Raw genomic sequence first — 14232 nt, forward strand, 5'->3', positions numbered from 1 at the left:
AGTTAAGAGTTGTGTTAAAATTAAAGCTGGGGTGAAATAGAGACAATTCTGTATTCTGACACCCAAACTCAATTTCCATTAAGTTCAGCAACATGTTTTCAATGAAGAATTGAGGTTAACCAAGTCCTTGTTTTAAATATCATGAAAGTTTCAAGATTTTCAAAACTCTTTAATGCTAGTTAACAACTGACAGAGTTTGTCTTTTAGACTACCAGAGTCCACATTCTCACATAAAATTTTAACTTCACAGCCTGAAAGCTGATGAATGTCTTCCACTTGTGGGATTAAGTTTTTGTGAGTATTGCTCAAGACTGAATCATGTTTTGGTTTGAAAAGTCCTAAGAAGTTGTCTTGCACTGAAATGTCAAGATGAAATAATGAATAATTGTGTGCCATAAGGACACAATACACCTTGCAGTTATAGCACATTACTTATTTGGACTCTTAAGCTATTTTAAATTTATTTTGGACTTTATTTAAAGGTTATACGTGTGATGTTTGTACCACATGTGGCACCAATTTGAATTGATAAAATAATGAGTGTTCCCTCATTTGCCTTGTGTCAGCATACAAATAGTTCCGCCCCAAAATCACACCATTGGTTGAATCAATGTTGCTGTTTTGGGCTAGATGGGATGCTGAAACAAACAGAGAAATGGTTTTAACCACCACAGAATTGCAGTGTTCACACTTTTCAGGGAAATCAACCAACAAATGAACTTCTTATAGTGGACTCTACACATTAAGCTGGGCCACATGTCACTCACCATATTCGCTGTCATAGAAGACGATAAACTTGTGCCAGCGCAGGTCAGAGACTAGTGTGATCATGACATCATTGAGACGCACTGGAGGGCGTGCGGCTAATGTGTAGCGCTCTCCGTCAGGGCTGGGATTGAGCTGGCACTCGGAGCGGGGCGTGCCGTCTCCGTTCCTCTGAATGAAAAGGTGAGGAATATGCATGGCATCTGTGAGAGACTGCAGAGCATTGGCTGCAGCACAGCTTGTAGACGACACCAAAGCCAAGATCCCCTGATTCATGAGCTCACACGCTGGAGATTGAAAAAGAAGAGGATAAAAAAGAGAAAGTAAGGTTAGAGAATTGGCAGGTAAAGGGGCCATAGAGACTAAAAATGTAAGACACTTAACATCAGTTAAGTATGTTGACCATTATGGAACTTATGGTCCATTTCCATCAACCAATGGCAATTAATGCAGCAAATGTCATGGTAATACGTCCATATTTCATTGGGCAAATGTAATTATGTTCAGTGTATTACCATATGCTGCTAATTTATTGCCACTGTTAAACATCAGTGTTACATTTTCTCAAGGAAATCTTGTTAAAGTGGTTATAAATAATTTATGAAATATAACATTTAATAGATGTTTCCATCTGAGCTCTTCAGGTAAGAAAACATTATATTATAATGTGTATGCCTGTAGTTATCCTTGATTTTTAGAATGCTAAAAAATAATTAGAAGTTAATTCAAGTCCAAGGTTGTCCTAGTGAGCATATTTTACTATGTACGTCTTTTTAAAAAGGACATTGTGGCATCAAAAAATTACATTAATATTCCCAGCTTTCTATGCAGAACATTGTTTCCCCTAAAGTATGTGATTGGTGCACAATATCATTACATTACAACACAGATTTCATTACATTATAATGCACAGCATGCACTATGGGATGTACTGTAGATGTAGGCTTACATCTAGTGCATCTGATTACATGTAGACACATTTCTTTCTGATTCTTTTCTCATCTTTATACATATCAAAACTAGTTAAGGAACTTTGCTGTATTTATTTGAATTGCAATTAATATTTTAACACAGATCCAAAAACGGAGGACAACAATTAATTTTGTCTTCAAAACTGCAGGAGCTGAATTTTTTTTTTATAAAGCCAAAACAGCACTCAAAATGCACTGAGCCCACTGAGTGAAAAATAAAACACATTGGTTAATGTAACTTTTTGCACAAGAGCTAAGTGACCATGTGTCCCCAGAGCACCCCTGTGCCTGTTTAATTTAATTTCAGCAAAGCCTTGATTGGATGAGCGGAAAGGTTTTAAAGAATGGGCCATTAAAGACCCAGGTAGATCGATGGACTAGAAATCACATTGAAAATTACAGTAGAAACACAAATATTTGCTTTATAGCAAACTTAAAACAACAAGAAGCTGAGCAAACAAATTTGCTTGAAGCCACCAGAGAAAATCCTCAGTAAACATTTGAACAAAAACAGTTTCAATTGTTATTTGACTAAATGGAACCAACCTTATGTAGTACAAAATACCCTACTCATCAAAAAGTCCCATAATAAACTTTACGATAGTCAGCTTAATACAATAAGTTGAAAACGCCTTGGTAACTAACGTAACCTCCGTTCCCTGATGGAGTTGAATCTAGGGGTCGCTCCTGCGGAGCCCAGACATCTCTGATCTTGAAAAAAGGCCAATGGAAATTGGTGTGTGGAATTTGAATGCCACTCCCCCGGACATACGGGTATAAAAGGAGTGACGCTGCAAACACACATCAGGCATCGCACTGAGGAGACAAGCCAAAAGCCCGGCCATTTCAGCGGTTGGTTCAGTGTTGTGGCAGGAGGGACACAACATCTCATTCCCTCCATCATTCCCTATCTGTCACTCACTCGACGTTGTGTCGATGAGTTGACACTAGGGGTCCCAATGTAAAACACCACAAGAGCTGTACCGAGTTACGCAGATTGGCAGTGCGAGATGGGCAGACCTCTGTGTGCCTCGTAGCCAGCGCTGCAAGCCGTCACAAAACTATCCCCAACACACTGGCAGGCATAAAGCGGTCCCCTGCACCTAGGGGAATGGCTAACTGCTCAGGAGTATAAGGACTGGCTGGCCCAGCCGTGGCCTTCTCTCTATTGTTCTCCCCAAAAAAAGGAACAAAATAGTTCTGCTGGGGGCCAAATATATGGTCCAAGCTGTCCCTCCAAAGAGGGGGTTAGGTGGAATACAACACACAGCCTTTACTGGTTAGGAGCGGAAGCACATTGTGCGGATCGGCGTCGTGGAAGGTCCTACCCAAGGGGAGAGGAGTTACTACGAACACAGCGACCAAGGACAGAGGACCCTCTGCCCAAGGAAGACGCGGTTTACCGGCAGGGAAACCATTTTGCAGGATATACATCACACGGTGTTGCCTTGGGGGACAACTAGCACATGTGGAGCACTTATCTCAGTATGGGGGCCTGGGTGACCCACGCACTGGGGTGTCAGTGAGCCTCTCGAAGCCTCATGGCCACTAGGCTAGGGAGGAAGAACATCCAGTGTTCACACTTATTGCGAATGCAACTGGGGAAAGAGCACATGTCTTCACCTCAAGGGAGGGGAAAGGCGCTATGCACAAGCGATACACCCGGCCAGCTGACCCGAACTTACCTGTTTGTGTCACCTGATAACACACGGGATGACACTGGCTCAACCCTGAGGTTATACAACCTTGCAAAGTTGTTAGGTGTTGCCCAGCCGCGGCTCTACATATGTCTGCTAGAGAGGCGCCATGGGACAATGCACAAGAAGCCGCAACACCACTGGTAGAATGGGCTCGTAGGGCAGTGGGGGGGGGGGGTGCTGTGATGGCATCGACGACCCAGTGGGCAATCATCTGTTTGAAGACAGCACTTCCCTTCCGCTGTCCACCAAAGCAGACAAAGAGCTGCTCGGAGCTTCTAAAGCTCTGCATGCGATCCAAGTAGATGCAAAGAGTGCCGGACACAGCAATGCCAAGGCTGGGTCTGCCTCCTCCTGGGGCAGCGCTTGCAGGTTCACCACCTAATCCCTAAAAGGGGTCGTGGGAACCTTGGGCACGTAGCCCGGTCAGGGTCTCAGGATGACGTGAGAGTAAGCTGGACCGAACTCTAGGCACAGTTCACTGAAAAAGAATGCCTGCAGGTCCCCTACCCTCTTGATGGAGGTTAGTGCCGTCAGGAGGGCGGACTTCAGAGAGAGCGCCTTTAGCTCTGCTGACTCAAGGGGCTCGAAGGGAGCTCCCCAAAGGCCTCGAAGGACCACGGAGAGGTCCCACAAGGGAACGAGGCACGGCCTGGGGGGGGTTTAACCTCCTTGTGCCTCTAAGGAACCTGATGATAAAATCATGCTTCCCTAAATACTTACCGTCCACTGCATCATGATGTGCCGATATGGCGGTTACATACACTTTCAAGGTGGAGGGGGACAGCCGTCCCTACAACTTTTCCTGAAAAAAGGAAAGCACTAATACAACTGCACACCCCTGGGGGTCTTCACCTCGGGAAGAGCACTACTGAGCAAACAGATGCCACTTCAGGCCATAAAGGCACCTCGTTGAGGGGGCCCTCGCCTGAGTTATCGTGTCTACCACCATGGGTGTTAGGCCACTTAGGTCTTCTGCATCCCGTCCAAGAGCCAGACATGGAGATTCCAGAGGTCTGGTCGTGGGTGCCAGATGGTGCCCCGTCTCTGAGAAAGAAGGTCCTTCCTCAGGGGAATTCGCCAGGGGTGGGGGGCTGTCACAAGGAGCATTAGGTCAGAGAACCAAATCTGGGAGGGCCAATACGGGGCCATTAGGAGGATCTGCTCCCCGTCCTCCTGACTTTGCCCAACATCTGTGCAAGTAGGCTCACTGGGGGAAACGCATACTTGTGCAGCCCCAGGGGCCAGCTGTGTGCCAAGGCATCTGTGCCGAGGGGAGCCTCAGTCAAAGAGTACCATAGTGGGCAATGTGAGAATTCTATGGAAGCGAACAGGTCTACCTGTGCTTGGACCACCTGAGGGTGGAGCCTCCACTCTCCCCTGGGTGTAACCTGCCGCGACATCACGTCCGCTGTGCTGTTGAGGTGGCTCGGGATATGAGTGGCTCGTAGCGACTTGAGCCGATGCTGACTGCAAAGGAGAAGATGGCAGGCGAGTTGCGACATACAGCGAGAGCGTAGGCCACCTTGGCCTCTGAAAGGATTTCAGTGGGACCAACGTCTTCTGTCTGAACACATGCAGACAGTTCAGCACTGACTGCGCGTGCTCGTTGGTGAGGCGTGCAGTTATTGACTGATTCCAACTCCATACCGAAAAAAGTGATGCTCTGAACCGGGACGAGCTTGCTCTTTTCCCAATTGACCCGAAGCCCCAAGTGGCTGAGGTTCCTGAGCACCAGGTCCCTTTGAGCACACAACATGTCCCGCGAGTGAGCTAGGATTAGCCAGTCGTCGAGATAGTTGAGGATGCGGACGCCCACTTCCCTTAGTGGGGCAAGGGCTGCCTCTGCGACTTTCGTGAAGGCGCGAGGGGACAAGGACAGGCTGAAGGGAGCCGTTCTCGCCTCTCACTGTGGCAGAGCGGACACCGTTGAACCTGGGCGGGCACCTGGCTAACTGAATCGCATAGCTGAGTCGGATGATCCTGATCAACCAGCGCGACCGGTTGGGGAGCGCAAGCCACTCCCCCAAGCTCCGTGCGAGAGGGACCACTACAGTGTCAGACGTACCAGCGGGTGGTGCCTTGCAAAGGGGCGGAGCCCGGGGTGCTGAGTCTAGAGACATCGAAGCACTTACCTGGCTCCTTGTGAACGCTCCCAGAACAGCCTGGAAAGGGGAGGAAGATTTTCGTCCTCGTGGCCCGTGGAGACCGTCAGCTCGGGGTCAGGCTTGTGCCATGGCTGGGCGCGTGGAAGCGGGAGGTCCGGTTCCAAGGCACAGTTCCTGCCAAAGAGAACCGGTGGTCTGCGGTCGTGATAACGACGGCCCGGGGAGACCGAAAATAGAGCCCAGGGGCTGAGGGAACTGCTCTTTGTTTGAAAATGTGGGTACCGCAGCCCGTTGGGCATGCGGCGAAACAAAATTTGTAAAGAAACAAGGATTCTCCACCGACCATCTGGCGGGGGAGGGAGTGGTCTGCTTCCCTGCTCCCATAGTGCAGTTTTATGAGTTTCCGGCCATGAGGCAGGTGGCATCGCAGTCCTGCGGGTAGCTCCGTACCGGGGCCGGCCCCGAGGGGCGGGCTGTGGCAGGGCAGGTGTCGGTGTTGGCACTGCAGGGGGACGCCCTGTAAACGAGCAGACGGAGTGCTGGGTCTGTAGCTCCTCCTGGGCAGGATGTGCTGTATGGCCTCCGTCTGCTTCCTCACCATTGAGAACTGCTAAACCGCCCAACCTGGGAGATGGGGGCGTCAAGGAAACGCACCTTGTTAGCCTCTCGCGACTTGACCAGTTTGAGCCAGAGGTGGTGTTTCTGGACCACCAGGTTGGACATCTCCTGCACGAGAGCCCATGCTGTGACCTTCGTGGCCCGGAGGGCGAAGTCGGTCGCCGAGCGCAGCTCCTGCATTAGACCCGGGTCAGGACTACCCTCGTGTAGTTCTCTGAGTGCCTTGGCTTGATGCACTTGCAGGAGTGCCATGGCAAGATGGAGGATTGCTGACCGGGCAAGCATGGCCATCAGCTCCGCGTCGGCCTGTGACTGAGCCGCCGCACCCAGTCAAGTCCTCAGCATCAGACATGACAAACCTGCTCTCCGATGCCGCGATCAACAGCTCATTGTCGTCAGTTGCCCAGAACGAGATCGTGGGTCCGCCATGAAACGAACCGGCAACCTCGCCCCAGCACTTGGTTGGAGCATACGAACATGACGGGGAGTGGGAGGTCCGTGGGGGAATATCCGGTAGAGGGCTCCCACTGAGGTCCCCATATCGCCCCCAGTGCTAACCGACCCCGCCTCAAACACGTAGGTAGAAGGACAGAGTCGGGGACCTGCTGGGGTTTCTTGCGCTCTTATGAGGGCGAGCCGCGACACCACCCACGAACGCAGATTCCGTGTGGGTGGCACCCAGACACAAAAGGCAGTGATCGTGGCCATCAGACGGGGAGAGACATCGACCGCAACCAGGAAATAAACACAAACGAAAAGGCATCTTGAAAAAGATGATTTCCATTTGCGCCACTCTTTTAGAGAAAATACAACTATTTTGTGTGTTTTATATATATATATATATATATATATATATATAAACTTTTATATATATATGTGTTTTAACTCTTTTGTATATAATATATATATATGTGTATATATAGACAGGTATATATATATATATATATATATATATATATATATATAAACAAACGAAGTTATTCACTTCGTGAACTTTTTTCTTTTCTGCTGCTGAAATGCCCAGGGGTGTTTGCTCAGCACAACCGTAGTGTGCGAGGGGGAGGACCGCTGGAAAGCGCCGTAGATCCAACAGCGTGGAGAGATGAATGGATGCGGCAGAGGAATTCAGCTCTGTGACTTGCTCGCTCAGCTCCGAAGAAGATATATGATTTGTGTTTGCAGCGTTGCTCCTTTTATACCCGTATGTCCGGGGGAGTGGCGTGCAAATTCCACACGCCAATTTCCATTGGCCTTTTCTCAAGATCAGAGATGTCTGGGCTCCGCAGGAGCGACCCCTAGTGTCAACTCATTGACTCAACGTCGAGTGAGTGACAGATAGGGAATCTCCAACACATAAGCTCCATAAGGTTTATGCTCCCAGCACAAACTTTTTGCATGTTTTTGATGAGGCCATTATAATACACATATGTCATGTAGTAAGTATGTGAGTTTATGTAGATAATTTTATATTCATTAGATTATACTGTTAAATATTTCCACCTTTTTAAATCATGGTAATTTTGAATTTTAAATATCCTTTATTTAAAGCCACCAATATGACAAAATTAGTGTATGGAAAATCTAAAACATATTGAAAAAACGTAACAAAACACAAATCTAACATAAACTTAAATGTAACATGGAAAAAATACACAGAATAATAAGAGATTGTTTCAGATCTCACAGATAAATATGCCTGTGCGTGGAGCTGATAAGCTTACTGACAAGCTCTTATCTGTAAATAACCATGCAAATAGAGCAGTTTGTATCTTTAACTTGTCTCTCTGTGTGTGACAGTGCTATGGAGAAATTTGTGAAAAGCATTATTTATATACTGTAAATGTATCTTTTTGATTCACATCACAGAACTACGTTGCATTTGATAAATACTGTACAGAGACAGAAAAAGTGTGATACTGGTAGAAATAACTGTACTGCAGGTTTGTCAAGAGGAATAGAAGATGTCAGCCTCCTACAGTATGTAATGTTGTCCAGAAAGAGTTGAAAGACAATGTAGAAACATAGTAGCAACCCCATCAATCAAACTGACAACATTCACAAACTTCTCTCAGTTCAGAGCATGAATAACATCTGCAACCTGCAGAGTACAGCAAAACACAGCATGGGAAAACTATATATCAAGTGAGAATGGCCATTACACCATATGATGTTGAAGTTCACATCAGCGGTTGCTGCTCATGGTCCATGAATGCTACATCTATACATTCTTAAACTTCATGGTGTTGACAACTGTAAAACATAAAGGAAGAAGTTTGTTTTCCTATCATCATTCAACAGATGTTTCTCAGTCAATCAGAGCAGCAAGATGGAACAAAAGGGACATTCAATCACAACAGTGTGACTAGAATTAGATTAGACTTTAATGTAATAATAAGGCTAACTCTTTTTTTTCGATATCTCAATGGCCTACAGGACATGCCCTCCTCAGAGCATTATAATAGATATTTTTTGGTTATTTTTGCATATCTAGACCCGTCTACACTGCCGTATTTAACTGTATTGTCGACCTTTGTCGAGTCTGAGTCAAGTCAACAATTGAGTCTGAGTTGAGTCAGAGTCCAAAAGGGTCGGAGTCAAGACCGAGTCCATAACAGGCAGAGTCCAAGTCCGAATTAACCTGTTCATGAATCTGAATTAAAATTGTAACCGTAAACTCAACATCAATATTTTAAGCTTCTTTTAAACTTCACAACTAATAAAAACAGTTTGTCAATATAAATGTAACAAAAACACCTTGCATTTCATATATAAATGTTATGATTAGTATCCTGCTGAACAAACTTCAAAGTGGTTTCAGAATAAAAGCATATGCTTTAGGTGTTTGAAGACAAAAAAGTCCTTATATTAACATAATTCTTACTATGTTCTGTTTACATTTCAATTATTTGTTGCTTTTTCCCCTCCACTCAAACATAGACTAAAAAAATCATAAGCTGCATTAGTCATTACAACCAGTTATTATTGTTTCAATTTAGTTTTTATTTCTACTTCATTTTCAATTTATCAATTCAATTTAATTTAGTTTAATTTTAAATTATACCTATCAAAAAAAAATTATGAATAAATATTCTATACTGAGATTTCTTTCTGAATCATTTTTCTTCATCTGCCGCCTGATTTGGGAAAATACATACTGTACAACTGAGTCAACACAGAAGTAATTAGCACTTGCTGAGCAGTTACGTCTCACAAATTGACAGCAAATGCTACATCCAAAAACACTGGAAAAGCCCACTTAACGCTGAACGAGGTTGGCCACTCGGTTGAGCCGGGTCATATTTGAGAGCATTGCCCGATAATGGAGGTGGGGGACTTGATCCAGATCCCGACAGCCCACAGACCGCCCTCTATCGGGCAGGGACATACCAAATACCCGTGAGTCTTATGGGGGTGCATACCAAGCCTTGGTGGTTTCATGTTGTAAACCTCCATTCATTAATGCTTGGTTCAAAACAGGGCATTGGAGGCAAATAATCGAGTGAAGTTGAGGTGTGTGCATGGGGATATTCATGATTATCCTATATTGACTGTCACAGTAATATTCCGGGGACAAAAGCATAATAGTGAGGCAGTGGTTAGTTCTTGCCTCATCCATCCACTCATTTTGGGAACTAATTGGCAGGCTTTTCAATCATTGTTGAAGGAGTTGTGTGTGGATGGGACCTGTGAGAGTCCTGGTGGATTATGCAACGCGATATCTGGAAGCAGTACCTCTACACAACAGCTCAGCATGCAGTGTTGCAGAGGATCTCTTCAAAATTATCTCAGAGTGCGGATTCTGAAAGAAATACTCAATATGGGGTAATAGAAGAATCCAACAGTGATTGAGCCAGCCCGGTGGTTCTGGTACCTAAGATCGATGGCTCAGTCCGGTTCTGTGTGGATTATAGGGAAGTTAAAGCAGTGTAAAAATGTGATGCTAATCAAATGCCTCGTGTTGATTGGTTGGGCATGGCTCGCTTTTTTTCAACATTGGATTTAACAAAGGGAATTGGCAGACCCCTTAATGCAGATGTCCAATGAAAAAACAGCCTTCTCCACACCGTTTGTTTATACCAATTTGTGACCCTTCCATTCAGTTTGTTTTCCCCCCAGTCTGAGTCGGGCGGTGGGGGAATGTGGAGGTTAGGGCGTGGTCAAGCGTTCATCTGGCAGAGAGGAATCAGTAAGGGTTTTCACCTGAGATTAATTGCTGATAATTGCTGATTCTTGTTCGCAGCGAGAGATGGGGGAAATAAAATGGGCCAGACCTCAGCGTTAGGAGAAAGCCCAGCTGAAGCTTTGAATGTGTTACCACTGCAGTCCCACTATATATAGCATTTGAGTGTTTTTGTGTGAAGCGTTACGTTACGCAGTCAAGAAAATCGTTTTTGTGTGAAGAATACATTTAGCTTTGAGTTGGATTCGCCGTCTCCCGCTTCCTCATTCTCAAACCTGTTACAATCCACTTAGCTATTATTTACTATATTTTTATCGGTGAGTAAAACAAAGACTGGCTGTATTCTATTCTTTGAGAGCTTTCCAACACCATATGATATAAACTATTTGATCAGCAATTTGATCCGATTAGAATAATACTGTATGTACAGTGCAAAATTATTCCTAATTGATCAAAACAGAACTTCAAAGCACTTGTTCAATTTGGGTCATAATGCCTACATGCATTGTAAAATACAGCTTCTAAGCTTTAAAAAATCAAAAAAATGTGTGTTGGTCAAGACTGATTGATATGATAAAAACATGTTTAGCTTAAAGCGTAAAGACAAGTCAGGTCACTCGGACACCATGTTTGTAATGCTTCCGAGCAGCTATTTTCTGTCTCTCTATTTAATTAAAATTACAGCTCCTAGTATCTACTTCAATGGGGAAAGTCTGATAATATAACATATTTAAACTCTGACAAAATATAAATTGTACTTCTGTTCTGTTTCATGCAAAAAAAAAAAAGAAAATCATTTGGGTCCATTTAACAAGCATGCACTATATTAAGTAAACTGACAGGTGATATCTCTATCAGAAAGTTTATTGGCTCTTTTAGATGTAAGGCAGGACTTAAATTCCTAGAGCCACCATATTGAATGTTGGTATTTCTGTCATTCAGAAGTTTACCAGGGACTAGTCTCATTCTATAATTCTCTACTGTAACCCACTAGATTTACACTTTCTGTATGACACACAATATAGACAGATGAACATAAAATGTCACATAGCACAGTAAAGGCAATATAAAGAGAATAGTGTTGATGAGAGATAAAAACATTACCCAGATAACATCATTGGCTCCAACAGCAATACTAGTTTGCGATTGTGCATGACATTGGGGGGCCCACAAGTTTGCGGTACGCAACTACTCATTCTCTGCCTATAAGTCCACTATAAGCTTCTTATGCAGATTATGCCTTATTACAGAATAATACTCAATTACAGAGTCATGGTTTACATAAAGGGTGATCTTTCTTTGTATGCTAATCTGATTTAAATATTGTCTGTTTCTGCATTGTTTATAGAATGCATTAAAAAAATGTCATGCAGTTAAAAGACCTTTATCACCACACAGGATTAAGAACCTGTTATCTCTGCTTCATGTTGAAATGACAAGGAAGTTAATCAGTTTGCAGGAACAATTCATAATCAGGTATTGCTCTGAGCCAAACAAAATTAATTAATCCAAAGTTCTTAATGGGTCTCCATGAGAGGGTCTCAATTGAAGGATAATGCATAATTCTCTTACCGGAAATTACATAAGGCGATTTCACAAAAACAGACAAAAAACAGTTTTAATTGGCTCTTTGGAATGCTGGAAACAAAGAAAGAGGCAATGAAGGTGTTGTGAACTGGTTTCAAGCTAGCAGGGTGCTGTTTGCTGATAAGGAAACTGACTGCTACACCCAGACCATCAGTCTATGATTGCAGCCATGTCTTCAACACTGAGTTTAGAAAAGAGAAAGATAACACTGTGTGATTGTATGTGTGTGTATTTAGTATATGTGGGTGTGTGTGTGTAGGAATGCATATTTGTATGTATGCGTGTATGGTGCTATGACCACTGGAGCAGCTTAAAAGATTACGAGACCAAAAACATCAATCCCTACAAAATATTATAATCCTGTTGGATTGGCATCATCAAATTCTTTCAGTGCTCTTTACTATAATAAAGAAAATGATCCTTCATCTGCACATGCAAAAGCCTATAATTAGCTGTTTTCTTGTCCTAAAATATACAAATATATACAAATACATGTCAGACTGGTATTCAAACCATCCAAAAATTCATTTTAGAAACATTCACTAACTTGTTAAGTTGAAAAATGCTCATTTAAGATGTCATCGCTTGCCATCCATCACATAAAGACTGTTCCCTTTACAAAAAGCTTCACTTTGATGCTGCGCTTTTGCTAAGCGCTACAGGGGAACAACTCTAGCTGTGAACCGAGCTGAAATAGTATGTGTAACATGTCAGTGAACATTGACTGGAATTTATAGCCTCGGTTGATGTAATCATTAGATGCACCTGTGGCCAGGCTATAAATGGATACGTCACCAGGTGTCGTCAAAACTCTTTTTTCAGAGCGAATCTGTTTCTGTGTGTTTTACAAACCCTGTCAAAACTTTCTTTCCTCTGTTAGAAGTTAGAATCAGTTAGGCAGTGGGCAGTGAACGTTGTTCTTTTGTTCTCTTTTTTCCTCTCTCTTCTGTTTAGAAAATATTATATATATATATATATATATATATATATATATATATATATATATATATATATATTTCTAAAAAAAAAAAAAAGAACGAAAAAGAGAGAATGACTGAAAGTCATAGAACGGTGCGTGTTCCCCTCTTCTTGCTCTACAGCTGAAGAGGACACACATCAGTTTTTGCTCTGTTTATTTGAGGGTAAGAGCAAGCTGCTCTGCGTTGCAGCAGGGCGGTGCGAGCACTGCGATTTGCTTTAACAGGCAGAGTGCTTCGTGCTCGCCTCGCTTGCTTCCGGAGTCAGCACTCACGAAAAAAATATATATAAAGATCGTTCGTGGGGCTCTTGCATGGATTTGGCTGAGGAGCAAGAGACGGGTTGATCCCTTTCTCTCACTCTCTCCCCAAACCCAGCTGGTCCTTCACATGATCTCGGCTGCTCCGACGCTTCTTCGGATCATGAGGAGGATCGCGATTCTCTTCCCGCCTCCGAGCTTTCCATCCGTGATAAAAAAATCTAGGGAGGAATTGCTCGATGTTGTTACTCAAGCGGTTGCCAGATTGGACTGGCCACGCGAAAAAGAGACACCAAACCCTCCAAATTAGGGGATAGATTTTATCTTCCAGTCTAAGGAAGGGAACGCCTCATGAGTCCCTTCCCTTCTTTGGTAACCTCCATGAAGAGCTTTTTCGCTCATGGAGGAACCCCTAAAAAAAAATTTTTTAAAATAAATAAATAAAATATATATATATTTTCTTCCCGTGTTCACATACCCTCAACGTCATTATATTTGACCATCGTGGGTGCTGAGGCACGGGGGTATTCAGTGATGCTGCCGGTCGAAGAGACGCTTATGGGCTATCTCTGCCGGGCTCGGCATCGTCACTTAGAAGCCCTCTCTCCCTCAAAGCCTTGTAGGACAACCTCCACTTTAGTGGGAAGGGCTTATCAAGCAGCAGGTCAGGCTGGTGCTGCTCTGCACACCATGCTGTTTTACAGGCGTACCAGAATGACCTCCCGGACGACCTGAGTGTGGGTTCTGCGCTTGACGAGCAAGCCTCAGACCCGCCTCAGTCCTGTCTGAACGGAGGCTCAAAAGCAAAGCGTGGCGAGTCGTGCTCCTCCTCCCAGGGATTGGGGACAGTCTCGCCTCCCTCGCCAGCCCCCGAAGCAAGACCTCAGGGCTATCATTTCTAGTAAGAGAAAACCCTGATGGTCTTGCGCCTAGATTAGGGGGTAGCTCCCCTCGGGACGGGGCGCGTGCTTCACTTCACCCCTCCCGGTACCCCCTCGAAGCCCCCCATTCCCGCCACCTCTTGGTGTTTCGGGTTGAAGAGGCTTCCGTCAAAATTCCTTCCTTTTTA

The 14232-nt window shown here is 44.4% G+C and overlaps 1 protein-coding gene across 2 annotated transcripts in view; it reads right to left on the bottom strand.

Annotated features, from left to right (window-relative positions):
• LOC127657199 (glutamate receptor ionotropic, delta-1-like) overlaps positions 1–14232 on the bottom strand; it is a 422482-nt gene that overhangs the window by 161186 nt on the left and 247064 nt on the right. For both annotated transcript variants that reach the window (XM_052145889.1, XM_052145888.1), the window contains exon 3: positions 768–1052. In XM_052145889.1, coding sequence (XP_052001849.1) covers positions 768–1052 — 285 coding nt within the window. The remainder of the gene's footprint in view (positions 1–767; positions 1053–14232) is intronic.

This window comes from Xyrauchen texanus, chromosome 16 (genome assembly GCF_025860055.1).
Source record: "Xyrauchen texanus isolate HMW12.3.18 chromosome 16, RBS_HiC_50CHRs, whole genome shotgun sequence".
Lineage (NCBI taxonomy): Eukaryota > Metazoa > Chordata > Actinopteri > Cypriniformes > Catostomidae > Xyrauchen > Xyrauchen texanus.